This window comes from Ovis canadensis, chromosome 24 (assembly GCF_042477335.2).
Source record: "Ovis canadensis isolate MfBH-ARS-UI-01 breed Bighorn chromosome 24, ARS-UI_OviCan_v2, whole genome shotgun sequence".
NCBI classification, from domain to species: domain Eukaryota; kingdom Metazoa; phylum Chordata; class Mammalia; order Artiodactyla; family Bovidae; genus Ovis; species Ovis canadensis.
In genome coordinates, this window is record NC_091268.1 from 55,758,448 (window position 1) to 55,778,139 (window position 19,692).

General features: G+C 57.1%; 1 protein-coding gene across 1 annotated transcript in view; it reads left to right on the forward strand.

Moving 5' to 3' along the window:
* GNA12 (G protein subunit alpha 12) overlaps positions 1 to 19,692 on the forward strand; it is a 75,832-nt gene extending 56,140 nt beyond the window's left edge. The window contains exons 3-4 of the mRNA XM_069569604.1: positions 12,361 to 12,411; positions 13,412 to 19,692. Of these exons, the coding sequence (XP_069425705.1) occupies positions 12,361 to 12,411; positions 13,412 to 13,981 (621 nt within the window). The 3' untranslated portion in view covers positions 13,982 to 19,692. The remainder of the gene's footprint in view (positions 1 to 12,360; positions 12,412 to 13,411) is intronic.

The following is a 19,692-nucleotide window of genomic DNA, read 5'->3' on the forward strand; positions in this document are numbered from 1 at the left end:
AGCTCTGAGGATAATGCTCCTGTGAACGTCCTTATGCTCATCGCTCAGGCGTGCCCGACTCTTTGCGACCCCTTGGACTGTGGCCCGCCGGGCTCCTCTGTCCGTGGTGTTTCTCCAGGCAGCAATACTGGAGTGAGTTCCCATGCCCTTCTCCAGGGGCACCTTCTCGACCCAGGGATCAAACCTGGATCCCCTGGTTTGAAGTCTTGAAGGAAATATAAATATCCCAGTGGTACTTAGAAGAGGGAGGGAATTGGGCTCTCCTGGGGCGATTTTCACAGCAAGTGATATTTCATTTCTCTCCACTGTCTTTCCTTCTTACCCAGCCTTGCGTGAGACGATACGAGGACCTCGTAATGATGGTGAGTTTGGTGATTCCTCTGGTGGAAGGACAGAGCGAGTCTCTGTCCAGGTAAACCCCGAGCAGCAGTGCTGACCCCGTGTGGGGAACGTCCCCCTTGCTCTCACCGCTGCTTGCTGTGGCCCCACTGAGGCTGAACTCCTTGGTCCCCGCCGTGCGGGCAGGCCGACAGATTTCTCCTTTGGCTTCTCGATAAATATAGTCCCCGGGGTGCGTGCGGGCCGCGCAGGTCTCCCCTTCGGCTTCTCGATAAATATCGCCTCTTAAAAAGGCACTGGGTCTGCTCACCCTTAGTGCCAAGCGTGATAAAATGTTGTGTCTTCCCCAGGTTCCAAGAAGCAAGATTTTCAAATAACCTACAATTCACCCTCTTATTTACTGAGCTTAATTTTTTTTTTTTTTCCGGAAATATCAAGCAAAATTCCCCATTTGAGACGCTGGAAAACATGTTGTTTTGAGAAGCAATTTATTGACACCTCTCAAATGTCCCCTTTGTCCAGGAGGTCCCCGCTGCCCAGGCTGCGGGTAGCTTACGTTTCATTTGGCTCTGCTCCTGAGCAAATCCCCGATGTTGTTCTAAGGAGGAACCCCGAGAGCTGCCGGGACTGGGGTTTCCACACCTTCATGGCTGCCCCAGGGCAGCGCCCTCTGGGACGTGGCACTTGGCTCACAAGGGGCCCTGGGTGAAGTCCGCTCTGGCCGGCTCTGGTTCTTGAGGGAAGAGAGCCAGCTGGATGACTGCTTCACACCCCAGGTTCCACCGCAAGGGAAGGAGGCGGGGAGCCGACCAGGGAGCCACCGACAACTGGCCGCTGTCGGGCGCTGACCGAGGGTGGGTCTCCAAAGCGCCCCGTCAATCTGTTTCACAGAGGAATGTCTTAAGACTCGTCCTCTGTCTTGAACTGCACGTCACCGTCACAGGTGGTTTTGACAGGCTGATCTGGCCCTGAATCGTCGTCTCCTTTGAGTCATTCACCAGAACCTGAATAAACAAGATCATTGATTCGGCCTGATTTGTTTTGTAGGTAACCTTTTTAACGTCAGAGGTTTACCGATGCAGCTTGTTGTTTTTTTCCTAGGTTAAGAGTAGTTAGTGAAGGGGCTGAATTTTGTAGTAGCGCGGCATGACCCAGTAATAAATACACCATAGGCAGCAGTCGGCGCCGGCTTCCAGAATCTCCTTTACGACACTGCTCCCTGGGAGATGCACGCTTTTGTGGCAGCTGTCTCCAGGTGTCTGGGAGGAATTCTCTGTTGTCTTCAGCTAGCTTTAGGTCATGGGTCCACGTAGGGTTGAAGAGAAAGTCAGCAGAGGTCTGCAGAGCATCACCCCGCTCCGTGGTCGAGGGGATGTGGAGAAGCTATTCCAGACGAGGTGTTGGCTCAGACAGTCGGCATGGCCAAAGGAAGAAGCCCTCTGTGGGCCCCCTGTGCTGGGCTCCACGCGTTCTCTGCCAGATGAAGCACACAAACGTCGGTGCTGAGCACACACTGGCCGGACCGCCGCCATCCAGCCATCCGGTGCAAACCCCCCCTCGGCCCCGTCTTGTGTCACGGGCCTGCGTTTCTCCTGTGAGCCTCCTTGGGCACTTGTGCTGCCCCGTGTGCTCAGATATGGGCGTGTCTCCCGAGATGCTGCTCGCTTCTGCTCAGCAGAAAGCTAGAGGCTTGGCTGAGGGCAGAGAGGCGGCCCCCAGGAACTCCAGTCCACACGACCTGTGGAGTCAGGGTCCCGGGGCCAGGCCTGCCAGCCACCAACGTGGCACCATGGCCGCTTGTGAGGAGCTGGGCGGCCCAGGAGCACCCGGGGCTCCCCGCCTCTGGCCTCCCCGCCAGCCGCAGCCCCGGCTCCCTGTGCAGAGCTTGCCTTTTCCTGCTTCCCAGCGCCAAGCGGCGAGCCCGTGGGTGAGTCAGGCTTTGGCAGACAGAAGGCTGCTTTGAGCCTTTCTCTTCCCCTTTTGTTCTGCCGAGGAGGGGGAGGATGAGAGCGTCCAGCTGCAGGCGCCCTGACCCCGGCGCGGGGGCCAAGGGCGTCCACACGGAGTCGTCCCCTCTGTCCTGCCGCCGGCTCCTCAGCCTTCGAGTTGGGAGTGGGACTCCCATTCCTGTGTTAACTTGATTTGTGGGAAGTGCACTTGAGCTCAGCCCCTCAGGCTGGTTAGTTACTGCACAGCCTCCTACAGGAGGCGGAGCCTGGCCTGGGGGATGAGCGGCTGCTTTGACCTTGAGCAAGTTGATCTTTGGTTTCTTCAGCTGGAGAATGGGAAAAATCCTACCCTTTTGCATCAGATAATAGGCGCGGATATGCACAGGCTCGAGGGCCTGTTTACTGGCCTCGAGGCCCAGCTGGGTAAGCGGTCTGTGCGGATCCAGCCACCTGCCCATCTGCGACGGCTGACACCCCAGACACCCGTGAGCTGTGTTAGCCAGCACCGCGCGGGCCCTGGGACGACGCCTAGGAATGGAAGCTCTGTGCAGACCATAGCTCTGTGGTGCCCGAATCAGTTTCTTGGCATGTCTCGATCTTTGGGGCTTCTCCGCTGCTTTTCCTCTGTCGTGTGGGGCCGGGGTGGGGCCGGGAGCTGTGGGGTGAGGGCTGGCCCCGAACTTCTCAGGAGGGTGAGGCGGTCAGTGACGCGGGCTCCAGGGGTGGCTACGCTGCTGGGCAGGTGGACGGCCTCTCACACTGGCATTTTGTCGGCTAACAGATGGGACGAGGTGGACTGAGTTGGAGCTGAACTTTAAGCGGTCGCCCGGACACCACTGAGCACCTGCAGAGCTGGTCGGCACACCCCACCCCAGGAAGCATGCGCCTCCTGCTGCTGCCGCCCGCTCACACTTGTACCACAACCGTGCTGGTGGTGGTTTTCCAGAAGTCCATTTTAGCAACTATCCACGATACTTTTTCTTTTAAGCAAGTTCATGTAAACAGGAAAGAAGAACCAATAGTATCCAGATTGTAAATCCAGTGAAATTTGATTTGGGTTTAGGATCGACAGGCTTGTTCCGGAAGCACGCACTGTAAAGTGAGGATCGTCCGTCCTTAGGAGTTAGATGATTCTGGGGAGTCACATGGTCCCTTCCCTTAGCTGAGGGGGGCACGCAGCCCTTTAAGCCTCCTCTTTCTCTGCAGCCTGAACACCATCAGGTAGAAAGAAAAGCTCCCTGGGTTCTCTCCTTTGCTCCTGTGTAGTGTCACCTGTCGCCAGCCCAGCCGTTCTGCAGCACTCGGGGGGTGGGGGGCTGGGGGCTGGGCTTAGCCAGGGGACCACTCCTGGTGCAGAGCCGGGGCCTGAACTTCACGTGAACTCGTGAGCAGAGCTCGGAAAGGATTCCCACGGTCGATATCCAGGTGACGGGGAAAACCAGTTGGGTCTCGTGAGGTTTGTGCCCCACTGTGACTCCATCTGAATTTTATAGCTTTGAGTGGAAACTGACAAGCTATCCCGAGACAAGATGTGGACCGTGAGGACTGTGCAGTCTGAACCTGCTGAGACCATGGACTGGGTAAGACGAGCTGGAGTGAGGGGCAGTTTGGCCAGAAGACGCCCCCTCCCTCCCAGCCCGCTTCCTACCAGGGTCTCAAAGCCGCTCCCCTCTGACTTCCTCCCAGCCCCGCTTCCTACCAGAGTCTCAGAGCTGCTCCCCTCTGACTCCCTCCCAGCCCCGCTTCCTACCAGAGTCTCAGAGCTGCTCCCCTCTGACTCCCTCCCAGCCCCACTTCCTACCAGGGTCTCAGAGCCGCTCGCCTCTGACTCCCTCCCAGCCCCGCTTCCTCCTCTGATTTCTCCCTGAAGCTAGTGCTGCGCTGCCAGGGCAGCCCCTCCTGCAAAGACGAGCGCTGTCCCTGGAGGAAAGATTAGCTAAACTTGGCTCCCTGGATTAGCTGCCTGTAGAAGGAAGTGGAGATGGATTTGGAAGAGGGGGTTGGGAATACTTAAAGGGACAGTGTCAGGCTTTGAACGGTGATTCCGGGGGACGCGTGGGACGTGTGTGCTGGGCGGCCTCTGCCAGGCTCTCACATGGCGTCTGTGAGCGCGGTCACCCACCTGCCGTCATGGCAGAGGGGCGTCTCTGGAGTAGAGAAGTAAGGAAGACCAGTGTGGACGTCTGGGTGGAGAAGCTCTTGTGCTTCCCCTCGTGTCTGGGAAAGACCGATAGGATTGATTACTTAGATTGATCAGTGAACAGTGCTGATAAGCACTCTGAGTCCCACTGTGTGCCAGAGGAGCTGGACTTGACTAGGACGTTTCAGTTCAGTCCAGTTGCTCAGTCGTGTCCAACTTTTTGCAACCCCGTGGACTGCAGCACGCCAGGCTCGCCTAGTGTTCAGGGAGTAAGACACGTGGGCTTCAGAAAAGGCAGCACAACTCAGGTGAACCTGGATGACTTGGGGTAAAAGTGACATCTCTTACTAGGAAATCCTGGATAATTCATCATTTACTGCCGACTGAGTCAGCTCGCAAGGGTTCTCGAGGCAAAACACAGACGATAGGGAGGAACAGAGACTGCCTCTCAGGAAGCACAGGGGCCCTGTCCCCCGTGCTTGTTTCCCAGCCACGTGTTTCTGCTGCTGTGACTGTTGTGCGGAGTCGAGGGACGCCTATTTTGAAACTTCACGTGAGCAGTATACACCTCCCACGGTGACTTGTCTCCCCACCCCCGTTTTGTTTGGAGACTCATTGTGTTGAGGCCCATGGTGGTGGTCCCTTCCTGCCGATTCTTCCGGGGTTCTCTGTCTTACTCGAAGCTGCAGTTTGCGTGTGCAACCTGGGGGCGTCTCCAGCGTTGGAGCATCGTGGCTGGTACCCCGCACCAGAGCTTTCTAGGGCAGTGGCTTTCAGTGTGGGCCGGGGGTCCTTCCAAGGACTCCTCCACAAGGTCAAAACCACCTTCATGGTGATACCCGCTTCTTCCAGGGTGTGGGGCAGGGCTCTCCAGAGGCTGGGTGACACCTTGGTGTTGTAGTCAGGGCGTCTCACTGGGTGGATGCCCGTATGTCTTTGTATTTTAAGCTCTCTCAGGTTTAATTTCTAATATGGTAAATATTGGTGGTTTGGGAGCTATTGTGTTTTGGAGGCTTTTTTCCTTTGGGTTATTTGAATAAGTTAGTGAAAATACAGAACTTTCCATAAAAAGCCTGAAGAAGCCAGATTCTGACTCATCCCATTTGTTTTGAGTTAGCTAAGGACTAACGCCTAAGCAAGAGATTTCTCAGACATTTATTAGGCTTTTTAATGCTTCTATTTTATGTTGATGCGGCCGCCCCATTGCGAGGAGGAGGAGGCGTTTCTTAGCGCCATCCTGATGGCAGGGGAGGGAGGAGCTGGCTTTTCTTTAGACCCTCGATAGTAGACAGAGGTCAGGAACACACTGAGTTTTTAAAGGAAATAATGTTTAAGCTCACGTTAAGTTTCAGCTTTGAAAAAATGCATGTCATCATTCACCGGCAGGCATTCAGTACCTGCTAATGCAAGCAGGCCCCCTGGGGACGTGGCCTTCCCTCTGATGGCTCACGGGGCTTTGCCTGAAGAAATGAATTATTAATGGTTTACCTGGTGGATAACAAGTGGCTACACTGCAGCAGCTTCGGACAAAAGCACCGATGCACTGTCTCACGTGTGTGCCTCAGGACTCCTGCCTCCTGGAGCACGCGGGGCCCCGGAGCACCGCCTGGAGCACTCAGGGCCTCTGCTTAGGTCTTACCAGGCTGAACTCAGGAGTCGGGTGGGGCCGCAGCCTCCTCTGAGCTCCTCAGCTGTTCCCAGCTCGCCCATCTCTGCTGCTGCTGCTGCTGCTAAGTCGCTTCAGTCGTGTCCGACTCTGTGCGACCCCATAGACGGCAGCCCACCAGGCTCCCCGGTCCCTGGGATTCTCCAGGCAAGAACACTGGAGGGGGTTGCCATTTCCTTCTCCAATGCACGAAAGTGAAAAGTGAAAGTGAAGTCACTCAATCGTGTCCGACTCTGTGCGACCCCATGGACTGCGGCCCACCAGGCTCCTCCGTCCCTGGGATTTTCCAGGCAAGAGGACTGGAGTGGGTGCCACTGCCATCTCCCACCCCCACCCCCACCCCCAGCCCCATCTCTGGCAGGATGCGTCTCCTCACAGCCGCTGGACTGATCTTTTTCTTGCTAGTTGTTGGTGGCCAGAGCCTGCGCCCGGCTCCCAGGACTGCCCTCAGCTCCCCGCCGCAGAGCCCTCCTCTCACAGCATGGCCGAGTGCTGCCCCGGCATTCATAGATGTGACACCACAATCAATTTTGGTTTTATCAAAATCCAAAACTTTTGCTCTGCAAAAGGCCCTCTTACAAGCATGGAAAGACAAGCTACAGCTGAGAGAAGGTCCTCACCAACCACATATCTAACACAGGGCTTGTATCTGGACTGTCTAAGGAACGCTTGCAATTAATAGTAATAAAACAGTCCAAGTAGGACATGGACAAAAGATACAAAGAGATTTCAGCTAAGAGGACACAGATGGCAGACAAGCACAGGAAGAGACGCTCGACATCGAGACCCACTGGGTCACAGCAGAGCAAGGGACGTGCAAGCTAGTGACGAAAACTTGTTAAGCAGTTCTTAGAAGAGGAACACTAGCGTCCATACCGAAGGCTGGCGAGGGCGTGGAGAAGCTAGATGCCTGCACATCGCCGGAGGCAATGTACAGCGACACAGCCATGCTAGGAAAGCGTGTGAGAGTTTCTTTAAAAAAGACAAAACTATACTTACTGAACATACACTTACCATAAAACCCAGAGATCCCGATCCTGGGCCTTCATCCCACAGAGATGAGAACTGTGCCCACACATCTGCGCGTGAATGTCCATAGCATCTTCGTTTGTAATTCCTAAACTGTGGAAACCACCGAAATGTCTCCAGATCAGTGAGTGTAAATAAGCCATGGCTCATCTGTACCAGACGTCACTGCTCAGGAGTAACAAGACAGACTCAATACACACAGCAGCTGGTTGGATCTCCAGGCATTTTGCCGAGTTTAAAAAAAAGAAAAAATTTTCAAGAGGTTATTTGCTGCCTGATTCCACTTAAAGTACATTCTAGAAAAGGCAAAACTATACAGAGAACAAGCCAGTGGCTGTGAACTGTGGAGATGAGCTCACACGAGTGTCTGCCAGAGACGAGGGCTGGCAGAGGCGGGGAGGGTCACCTCTGTGTTGACGGATCAGATCTCTGTGTGGATTGTGGGAGCAGGGCGAGGTGGCTGGGGCATCGCAAGCATCCACAGATGTGCACAGAGCGTCGGTGCCCTGACTGCCGCGTTGTAATCACATAAGCTGGAGCCGTTGGGAAATGAGGTGACGGCGGCACTAGGCTGTCTGCGCTCTTTGCAACTTTCTGTGCACCTGCGGTTATTTCAAAATACAAAACATACCCTGCAAAACAGCACAGAAAATTTTCCCTGTTTTATGTTAGTGCCAAATGAAATTTCTTTCAAATTTTAAATTCCACTTATTTAAGGCTCGCATATAAAATACACTTGGTTTTGTATATTGACCTTGTATCTTATGAATTTTCTGAACTCACTTCTTGACTCAATTGTTAGCTTTTATTATAGATTCTTGAGGATTCTGTATGCAGTTCTATGATCTGCAAATTCAAACAGTCCTATGAGTTTGCAAATTGCAAACCTTGAGAAATATGAGCATCTGTGAGTCCATGTGGATAACAGGTAAACAGGGGAGAAGGGAGGGCTCTCATTTACAGTAGAGAAGGTCCATCGCAGACCAGTGGCTGCTGTACTGATTGGAAAACCATTCTGGTAAAGATTGGAAACGTCACAAAAGCTGCCACCTCGGGGGGAGTCGCTGTGTTCTTCAGAAAGATCAGAGTTTCAGATTAAAGGAGGTGGGAGAGAGCAGACAGCTACATGCTGCCCTCGATTCCAGGCTGAAGCCGGTGCTGGAGGAGGCCATGCTGCCCCACCACGCCCACATCACCTCTCCCAGGGTTGCTGTGGGCATGGACGCAGGTATCCTGGAGCCTGGGGCGTGTCCGCTGAAGCTTTCAGGGGTAAATGGACAACTTCCTCTCAAGTGGTTTTTAAAAAGAAGTATATGGGAAATAGATGGAGAAACAGTGGAAACAGTGTCAGACTTTATTTTGGGGGGCTCCAAAATCACTGCAGGTGGTGATTGCAGCCATGAAATTAAAAGACGCTTACTCCTTGGAAGAAAAGTTATGACCAACCTAGATAGTATATTGAAAAGCAGAGATATTACTTGGCCAACAAAGATCCGTCTAGTCAAGGCTATGGTTTTTCCAGTGGTCATGTATGGATGTGAGAGTTGGACTGTGAAGAAAGCTGAGCGCTGAATAATTGATGCTTTTGAACTGTGGTGTTGGAGAAGACTCGAGAGTCCCTTGGACTGCAAGGAGATCCAACCAGTCCATCCTAAAGGAGATCAGCCCTGGGTGTTCATTTGAAGGAGTGATGTTGAAGCTGAAACTCCAGTACTCTGGCCACCTCATGAGAAGAGTTGACTCATTGGAAAAGACCCTGATGGTGGGAGGGATTGGGGGCAGGAGGAGAAGGGGACGACCGAGGATGACATGGCTGGATGGCATCACCGACTCGATGGACATGAGTTTGAGTGAACTCCGGGAGTTGGTGATGGACAGGGAGGCCTGGCGTGCTGCAATTCATGGGGTCGCAAAGAGTCGGACACGACTGAGCGACTGAACTGATACGCAGTTAACCCTTGAACAGCTTGCGCATGGGGGCGCTGACCCCACGCAGTCAAGGATCCAAGCATAACTTTACAGTCGACTGACCTTGGAGCATGCAGTATGTGTTTGTTTGTTTGTTTTTTAAAGTGCGCGTCGGTGGACCTGTGCCGTTCAAAGCCACATTGTTCAAGGGTCAGCCCTGAACTGGAAGGAAGAGAGCAAAGCGCGCAGCAGGCTGACGGCAGGCAGGTGACGGGCGTCTGGGTGCTCTTCCTACGCTGCTTGCATCGTCTTCACGCGCGCATCTCGTGGCCCCAGTGAGACTTGGGATTTGGGTTCTGCTGCTGCGTTGCAGAGGCTGTGATCCTGATGTGAACTCCCCAAAATGTAGAAAGGCGATAGGCAGCCTTGTTCCATTAAATAGAAGTTAAGTCTCAAATTCAGTGTCTGTTAAGTAACAGGAATGAAAATCTGACCTTAAGAATAGTTGTTTTTATGGGTCATTCCCAGGTGGCTCAGTGGTAGAGAGCCCGCCTGCCAATGCAGGAGGCATAAGAGACGCAGGTTCCATCCCTGGGGTTGGGAAGATCCCTTGGGGGAGGGCATGGCCACCCACCCAGTATTCTGGCCTGGAGAGTCCCATCATGGACAGGGGACCCTGGGGGGCTGTAGTCACATGGGGTTGTTTTTAATATTCAGCTGTTTTAAAATTTTGTCTTTGCAATTTGTCTCTAAATGAATGAGCTAGACTTCCGAGTCCTCTCACTCACCATAGACAAGCCCCATGTTAAGAATTTAAGAATTAATTCTGCTGAGTACAGGAACACAGGAAAGACTCGTGTGTGGACAGAGGACTGGGAACTGAGAGCCGCCTGGCCCAAAGTGGACGTTAGAGGCTGTTTCCTTGGTAACCACTGGTGGCCTTGCTTCCCACCGCCTCCGCCTTCATGCTTGTGCCCCGCCTAACCCACCCCGCCCAGCCTTGCCCTGTGCCCTGCACAGCCTCTGCCAGCAGTTCTTGACCCCAGCGGGCCCTCTTCCATGCACACACCTCCCCTGTGGTACTGACGGGAAAGACCAGAACTCAGCCAAGCGTGGGAGCCTGGATCAGATCAGGGCAGACAGAGGGGTTGTGAAGAGCACGTTTTCATGTATTCCTTTTCGTTAGCTCACATTACTCCAGTAGCCATCCAGAGACCTGACGTCTTCCCGCCTCGCGTGACGTCTTCCCGCCTCGCGTGACACCGTGTTCCCATAAAGGTGCTCATCCTAGTCCATTCTGGCTGGTAATAAAGATACCACAGGTGTGAACAGTCGCCCCCTTTGAGGCAGTGAGACAAGCTGCCAAGACGATCCAGCCGACCATCCTGGTGGAGAAGGGAGCCATGAAGGTCCTTTTGTATTAGCGCTCGTTTTGTGGGAAGGTCCACTGAGATGACCCTGATTTCAAGCTCAGTAGCTGGAAATGTTCAAAGTCAGACTAGGGCAGTGATTCCCTTCCTTCCTTAGTACATGCTTACTCACGAGCGCGGGGTATTTCCACATCGCACCCCTGTGTTGGGGTTCCGCCCTTGCACCCACATCACAGCATCCCTGGGGCATCCCTGTTGCCAGGACGCTTCGTGGCCAGGCAGGCAGAGACACCGCCACCCCGGCCTGACTCAGGCAGGAGCGGCTGCACCACGAGCCGCCCCGCCTGCCTCCCGGATGGATGCGGGTCGGGTCGGGGAGCTCTCGTCGCACCCCGAAGGCCCCGAGTGAGGAGTGGCGGGAGGAGAGAGACGGGGGTTTCGGGGAGGAAGGAGCCCTGGACCAGGTGTGCTGGCCGGCCGCTCTCGCTCCCCGGCTGTTTCCTGTCGGCGCGGGAGCAGGCGGGACGTGCAGACCGAGCAGGAGCTCTCTGGGCAGAAGGGATGCCGGCTGCTGGGCCTGCCCCTCGAGGAGGAGCTGTGTGCGGGGGGAGGCGGGGCGGGACTGGTGCGTGGGTGCCCACCCTGGCTCCCGGGCAGAGCCCGCCTGTGCCCCGGCAGCTGTGACGCCAGGGGCGGAGCGTGCTTCGATCCCCGGTCTGTGCCGTCCTGGGATAAGCGTCCGTCCCTTAAACACGTGCTCTCCTCCGCAGTGGCCACGGGCCTCCTCGAAACCAGAGGTGGGTTCTTCACTAGAGGAAGCCACCCCCGCTCCTTCCTTTCACGTCGGAGACCCGTGGCGGGGAGGGTCCCGGGGCTTCCGCATGACGTCATACGAGCCCACGCTCTGGTCCGGAACCGTTCCGATGAGCTTCCTGCTTCCGAGTCCAGGACGTCCCCTGCTGTCCACGTGTGTGCGCGCGCGTGCGCGCGTGTGCGTGTACGTGTGTGCGCGTGTGTGTGCGTGCACGTGTGTGCGCGTGCGTGCGCGGCCGCTCTCCACTGTTGTGAGTGCGCTGCTGGCGTGGCTTCCCCAGGAGGGCGTCCCCCCGCCCCCGCCATCGTCGCTGGGCCCTGTCTGCACCGTGGGGCTCACAGTGAATCCTGCAGGAAGTGGAGTCCGATGGGCACGCGGGGTGTAATTAAGAGTCAACGTCCCACTTTTTAAGGGGAGTTTTTGCGCATTCACTCACCACTTCCTCTGTTTGCTTCGTTTAATCCACACTGAAGATCCTCTAAACCTTCCTTTCGCTCCATGAGAGCCGCGGTGTTAGCTGACTCATTCCTCTGAGAACAGGACAGTGACCGATTCAAACGGTCACTTCTAGCTAGCGATCAGTCAGTTTGTGTCGACATGTAGTCCAGAGAGTGTCCAGGGGCTGGAGAAAGACTGACCATCCGTTCACGGAAATCCAGACCAGAGTCTCCTGGTCCTGCACGGTGAGTCAGGTCATGCTAGCGTGGCATCGTGACAGAGCCTCAGCTTGTTTCTAGAAGCTGGAGCTTGTTCTGTCGTGTGCTGCTTCTCAAACAGCAGATGAGCCTGGAGCACACCGGCCAGCCCTGCCGGGAGCGAAGCCGCCCGCAGGAGCCAAGTCTCAGGGCCGGCTCCCCGGCTGCAAAGGCAGGGACCCACCTGGTCAAAGAGGGCGCATTCCCGCCGTTGCTTTGAAAAACAGTCTGAATTTGAACTTGGGCATCAGAGCTAGAGAAACTGCATTTATATAAAAAGCTTTTGTTTTTTATTTTGAAAAACACATACGCCCTGTTAGCCTTTTCACTTGGCCTTCCTGTTTACACGCAGGCAGGACAGCACTCATGCCACCCGATTGAGTTCTCCCGTTTACCACCTCAGGGTCCTCAGTCCAGACGGAGTCTTGACTTTTCTTTCCTCCACGACAGGGTGAATCGGTGAAGTACTTCCTGGATAACTTGGACCGGATTGGCCAGCTGGTGAGTGGGGCCCACGCCCAGAGCCTGTGAGAGTGCATTCGGCCCAGAGCAGCCCCCAGGGCAGGGACCCCCGCTGCCCTCCCAAGCCTTGCCTCATGTCCAAAGACCAGCACCATTGCCACACTCATCCGTTAACATCAGCCAATGTCCAGTCGGTTTCAAGACCGTCCCTGTCGTCCCACTAAGGTTCTCTTGCGGGTGCCGCTGTCCTTCAGCAGTCTCGAGTCCACCCCGCAAAGTCAGTCCACGGCACTTGGCCTTCATTCAGCCCAGAGCTTTCTCCTTCCGTCTGTTTGTTTCTTTCAGTCTGTCTGTCGGGGTGGTTGGAGCATCTCCCCTGCGGGGCTTCTACCATCTCCAGCGCTGTTGGAGACGTTCCCCTCTCCCCCGTTCACCTCGTGGATGGGTCGTTGGGCCGAGAGGCTTCCTCCCTGCTGGGGTTTCTGGCAAAGGTGCTGCCAGAGAGCTGGTGAGCAGGAGTCACTGGAGGATTGTAACAGGGCAGGATCAAAGGGCTTCGAGTGACCACAGTTGCCGTGTGCTGCTGAAGACTTTAAAGATTTCTCCAAGAATAACATACTAAATATATTGCAGGCTAAATTTAAGCAGCATTGCAAAACCTAAGCTAAGTCAGTTCAAAGTCAGGGTTTGGAATGCATGTGCCCTGGAAGTTAGAGAAACAGAAAGGCAGCCAAGATGCAGGGGGAGAGTGGGGGGCGGGTCCCGTGGAGAAGAGAGGAGACGAGGCCCCAGGCTGGGCCTGGCCTGAGGGTCCTGCTCGTCCTTCCTAAGGCTGGTGAGCCCCTCCTTCATTCTGAAGCAGCCACCTAGTTCCTTCACTCTCTGTTTCATGGTGAATTTATATTCCTGTAAATGAAAGTCGCGTCTGGTATCTGGTTCAGCTTCCTGCAGAAGGCCCTGTAACTTTCCCCCCGCCGCATCTGTTCATCCCCGTCCTCTCACGCCCTCCTCCCCAACGCCTCCTTACCTACTTTTACAGAACTACTTCCCGAGCAAGCAGGACATCCTGCTGGCAAGGAAGGCCACCAAGGGCATCGTGGAACACGACTTTGTCATCAAGAAGATCCCCTTCAAGATGGTGGACGTGGGCGGCCAGCGGTCCCAGCGCCAGAAGTGGTTCCAGTGCTTCGACGGGATCACGTCCATCCTGTTCATGGTCTCGTCCAGCGAGTATGACCAAGTGCTCATGGAGGACAGGCGCACCAACCGCCTGGTGGAGTCCATGAACATCTTCGAGACCATTGTCAACAACAAGCTCTTCTTCAACGTCTCCATCATCCTGTTCCTCAACAAGACGGACCTGCTGGTGGAGAAGGTGAAGACCGTCAGCATCAAGAAGCACTTCCCGGACTTCCGGGGCGACCCGCACAGGCTGGAGGACGTGCAGCGCTTCCTGGTCCAGTGTTTCGACCGGAAGAGGCGGAACCGCAGCAAGCCCCTGTTCCACCACTTCACTACCGCCATCGACACCGAGAACATCCGCTTCGTGTTCCACGCCGTGAAGGACACCATCCTGCAGGAGAACCTGAAGGACATCATGCTGCAGTGACGGGCCGCCCTCGCCCCGCCGGCCGCGGGCCGGGCCTGCCCGCCTGCGCGAGGCCGCGACCCCGAGCCCTGGGCACCGGGCTCGCCCGCAGGAGGGGCGCGTGGACGCAGCTGCTGAACCCTGGGGACTCGTGAAACTACTGAAAGGCCAGCGGTCACTGTGACGCTGCCGTGTGACGCCTGGACCACAGCCTTCTCTTCTTACAGAAGCCGCTCCTTTTCCGACACAGCTTAATCGGGGACTGCGTGTCTGCACGCGCGCTCTGTTTTAGTGACCGAGACGCAAATACTGGCGTCTCTGCTCTCCAACTAGTGAGCGCTTGGTGGGGCATTGCCTGGCGGGTTCCTAGGGGTTTGGAGGAGGGGAAGTGCGGGCTGAGCTCCGGGGGGCCCACCACCACCTCCCCAAGGGGGCGGGTTGCCTTTTCAGTCTCTGGTGCCAATTTTGCGAGAGGCCCCAGCCCCGGCCGTTAGGTTAGAGGTGGGGAGTGAGAGCCCGCAGGGGACTTGCCTTAACGCCCCCACACCTGTGCCTTCCTCCCGCCTGTCCTATCGGCCACGGCCCGCGGGGGAGGTGTGGGCCGGGAGCTGCCTTGAATCCCCCCTCCTCTTTGCACGGGGTGGGGGGTGGTGCCTGCTTGCCCTGTGCCCACCCCTGCCCCTCCGCAGAGCCCTCACACCAGCTGGCCTTGCGGACTGCCCTCCATCTCCCAGTCTCACACGTGTGGTCGGCTCGGGGAGCCCGCCGTCTCTGGGGGAAGCCGCGTGCCCCCTCCTCTCGGGGCCGCCTGAGAGCTGGCAGCGGGGCCCGCAGCGCCTCCCCTAACACCCCAGGCTCCGCTGCCTCCCTAGACGGCAGGTTCTCATCACAGTCCTTCGCTTCCACTAACATCCACACACTCATCGGAAGCACTGTTGGCCGCGGCCGCCTCTGGGGGCCGCTGCGGAGGTTGAAGTGGCGCCGTGTGCCGTGAGCCTGACCCTCGGGGAACGTGTCTGGCTGCCCTGCCCAGGTGTCTCTCACTGTGTTTAAAAATACATTGCATTCCAAACCAGTCCCTGCCGCATATGACTCTGCTCAACAGTGTCCAGTGCGCTGAGGCCTTGTCCAGCATTTAAACAAGGAAAAGGCTTCCTCCACCAGCGGCCCAGCCTGTGCCTGTGGCTGAGGGCCGCACTGCTCACGGCCTGCGTCCCAGCGGGGGTCCTGCTCCCCTTCACCAGCAGATAAGCTGATCCAGCTCATGGCAGATGCTGGCCCAGGAGGAAAGGGAGGGGCAGACGTGCTTCTGAGTCATCCTTGTTATCCAGCATTTAATGAGGAGACAGCGTGAAATCCTGTTTCTCTCTGGGCCCTCAAGATTTCCTGTCCATGTTTGCCGGGGTTTGGGCTCTTTTTGGCTGGAGAAAAGTTGCTGTTTTTGTGCTGCTTCCTGTGGCTCTTTGTAAACCGAAAGGACGTGCCCGGGATCAGGGCCAGTGACCGAGGTTTAAAGGAGAAAGAACCCTCTGGATGGACTGTGTCCGGGCATCCTGAGACCCCACCGTCCTCGGGGCTCAAGCGCCCCTCGCCCACAGGTTCCCATCGCACATGTGTGTGCAGATCCTCTTCTGCCAACCTGGAAACCACCCCTCGAGCTGGCAGAGGCGGCGGCCCCGAGGGGGTGTGGCCAGCTTGTGAACGGCTTGCTGGCGAGTTGGCGCCCACCTGGCCAGAGAGCGCGGTTTGTCCTTCAGACGGTCAGTCGTGGCTGCCGGCTCACCCTCAGACCCGGGAGCGAGCTCACATTGAGTGGCCGTGACTGTGCTGATGTATCCTGGGAGGCAGGGCACGGCCTGGCCCAGACCTGACCCACTTCCTTCCCTTCGGCCAGGAGCTGTCCTCGTGCTGAGCTGAGCGGGCGTGAGAGCACTCAGCCCTCCGTTCCAGGATCTGTGCTCGTCAGAAACGGACGGCTCCGCAGGCACCACTGAAGCCATCCGCAGCCTTTCCACACATAGTTATGGCCACTTCTCTCCCAGCCTTAGGCCTCTGTATTGTTTTAATCTCACCGTTACCCGCGATTTGCTGTCTTTCATATTGAGATGTTGGAGCAGGAGATGGTCTTCCTCATCTATCATTGCAAAAATGTAACAATAAACTTCCTCGAACTAAGACTTCCTCCTCCTCCTCCTCGTAGTCACACTGTTCACACCTAAGGACACGTGCATTTTTTTACTATGTTTTTTTAACTTCAGTTTGTAGAGAAATTGTCTCAAAGATATTGCATTATAGCTTTGTAATTTATAGAGATCTCTAGACTCCTTATTCTTGTAATTTTTTTTACTTCTTTGATAAAAATGAGTCAGGTTATTTCAACTCTTAAGATCAGGAAATCATCTTGAAACAAGATCCTTAGTTCTGACCGACTAACTCAGGCATCCTGGGAACAGACGCTCGCTGCCTCGACGCCATGAGCAAAAGCAGCGTCGGGGCAAGGGTCATCAGAGCGAGTTGCTTGCGGCTTGCGCTCCGTGCGCGGCGTCTCTGCATCAGCAGGAGGGGCTGGCTTGACGATCTGACCGCCTTCGATCTCTGGATATTTATTAAAATAAATCCTTAGTTTTTCTTAATGAAAAATATCACTCAGCATTCAAAGCCAACATGCAACTTTTCAGTCCCCAAGTTCAGAGCCCTTGGAGAACTCAAGCCCTGATGGTCCTTGACGGTTGTCACTTGTCGATCCCAGTTCTTCTTTCCACGCTTGGGACACAAGGCGCCCAGGAGAGCTGCCACCAGCACGGTTCTGTGTGGACACCTCTGGAGCACGGCCTCAGGACGGGGAGGGGCGGCAGGAGCACAGACACGCGTGTGCGCGAGGGAGGCCCTGAGCCTGCCTGCTGGGGGAGACCTGGGACAGACGTGGGCGTGTCCAGAGACGGGAGGCGGGGGAGCCCAGGGGAGGCGGGCCAGCGTGCCCAGAAGATGGGAACCCAGCGCCGCAGGGCAAGAGCGGCTCCCAGTCACCAGAGCTCGCGGCACCCGATTCTTTTCCAGAAAAGCAACGTGCGCAGTGTCCACGGCCGTCGCCTGGCAAGGCGTTGTGTACATCCGTGTGCGGGGCCTCAGCGGCCCGCGGTAGGCAAGGCAGCCCCCTGCCCACCCCAGGGCAGAGCTGAGACACTGCCCGCCCCAGAGCAGAGCAGAGACGCTGCCCCCCCCCCAGAGCAGAGCAGAGACGCTGCCTGCCCCTGCAGAGAAGCGTGTGTTCCTCACCCACGTGCCTGGGGCCCTGGCTCTTTGCGTTCCGGTTTCCTTGTGTAGAGGTTGGACCACAGGGCACCCTGGGTCCACACTCCAGGATTCCTGGGTGGTTTCTCTGCACCTGGGGTCGCAAGCCATGGAGCAGAGCTGTGGAGGCCCCCCCAGGCCCAAGGCCGTGGCCCGAGTCCCTGCCTCACTGCCCATCAGGCCGCCTCAGGAGGAGGGCGCCGCGGGCGTTCCGTGTGGTTCAGGGAGGCAGGGGCGGGCTTCCCGCTGGCCTCGGACAGCTCACCCCATCTCTTTGGCGCCAGCTTCTCCCTAAGGTCCGTCAGGTGTGCCCCGCAGCCTCGCTCTTGAGCGACACCTGGAAGCTCGGGGAGCTCCGTGTGAAGGAAAGACAGGGCCTGCTGCGAGGTTGGTGCCGGGCCTGCCGGGGGCTGGGTGTTTGCTGAGGCTCCACGTGGCCCAGGTGTCCACGCTGTGCTGGTGTCTCCCTGGTGCAAACCTGCTTCGAGAGACAACAGGTTGCGTACTGCCCGAAGCACTCGCGGTGCCTGCCTCTCCCTGCTGAGCCTGGACACCCCGAAGCCCTGCTCCCCATGGGGGCTCCCCGTGGGAAGGCTTCTGGCCCCACGACAGCAGGGGGAGCAGGTGTCACCAGAACCCAGGAGTCCTCGGGTGTCCCGACAGGAGGGCCCTTCCAAGGAATCCGTGCCTGAGTGTAGCAGGGGCGGGAAGTGGGGTGACTCTGACCACAAGATTCCTGCCTTGCAACAGCCCCCGCAGGGCGGCAGGGCCCTCCCCAGCTGACTGGGGTGTGGGGCTCTTCCTACAGGGACCCAAAGTTGTGGGGCCGTGAACACGGCTCATGGCTCGCCTCACAGAAACACACGTCTGGCTCCACTGGGAACTGGGGTCCCCGCTTCTGAACTGGTTAGGAAGGTGGGGGTTTTCTTGTGTGGGGGGCTGGGGAGGGTAACACAAACCCGAGTGAAACGCTGGGGCAGCTTCTGGGCTTCTGGGCCGGCAGCAAGCGGCTGGGCCGAGCCGCGCGAGGTCCCCGTCGTCCCGGTCTGTCGATTGGTTCCAGGCTTGTTACTCAGGCGCCTTTTAATCAGCGGTGGATGCCCTTTCTCTTGCGCTTTCAAAAGCTGATCCCTGCAGTGAGCGCGGCCCAGCTCTTCAAGTCTGGGAGGCGACCTTCAGGACCGCAGGGGTGTGGGCTGCGTGTGCCCCCGGGAGCCGACAAGAGTCCACGTTGGGGCAGCTGAGAGCGCGACGCTGGGTGGGGGTAAACAGGCCCTCGCCTCCCTGCCCTGGTGCCCCTGGGGCCCATTCAGGGGCTCATCCCTCCAGCTGGTTCCAGAATCCCTCTGCTCAGGCAGAGACTGGGAGCACGGTGCCCATTCCGTGGTGTGCAGCCTCAGCCCTGATTGGTGACGGGCAAGGGACAGGCCAGTGGGGACCCACGGCAGCCTGAGCGCTTTGAGGCGGCTTCAGGGGTGAACCACGCGGGTGAACCCTCTGGCCGGGGGGCCCCACCCCCTCCATGCAGGGCTTGGCCCCGGGGGGAGCCTCCGCAGCCTTGGGGCGATCCAGTTCTCCCACCACCGGCTGTCAAGATGCCCTGGAAGAGGCTGGCACCCACAGTAGGCAGAGGGCGGTCACCCAGGTGGAGAGAATTCAGATCACAGGCTTGACCCGGCAGCCAGGCTGACCAAGCCCATCCTCCACGGCTTTCCCGCCCGCCCCAGCTGCCTGCGGAGCCTGGGCGCCCTTTCCAGGTTCAGCTGCAGCAGGTAGCTGGAGCCTGTGGAGGGTCTGGAAGCCGGGGGAGAGGGTGTGCGGGCAGGCTGTGACACCGGGCCATGCTCCCCATCTCCTCAACTGTCAGACTCTTCAGCCAGCCTCGGTATTGAGAAATTTGAAATAGATCTCTGTTGAGTCTGTCACCTCTGATATCTTACAGCATTACCTTTCAACCTGTTAACGCAAATCACAAAACATTCCAAATGTCTTTCTTTTCTTTCGGTCCATTCGAACCAGCTGAAAACAGGCCGGGCTGCTCTCTGTTGACACGAGAGCAGCCAGGGGGTTCCTGTTGTGTGCCTGCCCCCGCCCCGCCCTCGGCTCAGCCTCCGTGGTGGACCCCAAAGGGGCCTGGGCCAGGACAGCGCCCGGCTTGGTGTTCCCTGGGGACGGAGCCCCGAGCTCATCCAGGGTCTTTACACTCGGAAGGGAAACTCCCCGGGGGTCGGGGCCCCTCCCCGGGCTGTCCCTGCAGCTCACGCCACCCCCGCCTCCACCCCCAGCACCGGCCGTGGAACAGGCCTCTGTGCTCAACCCGTGTCCCAGCTTGAGAGACGCGTGACGCAGTGTAAAAAGTGTACTGTACAGCCACGGTGGTTAGTTGAACGTGTTTTGTATATATGACTTTTATAAAACAATTAAAATTCGCCTTAAACGAC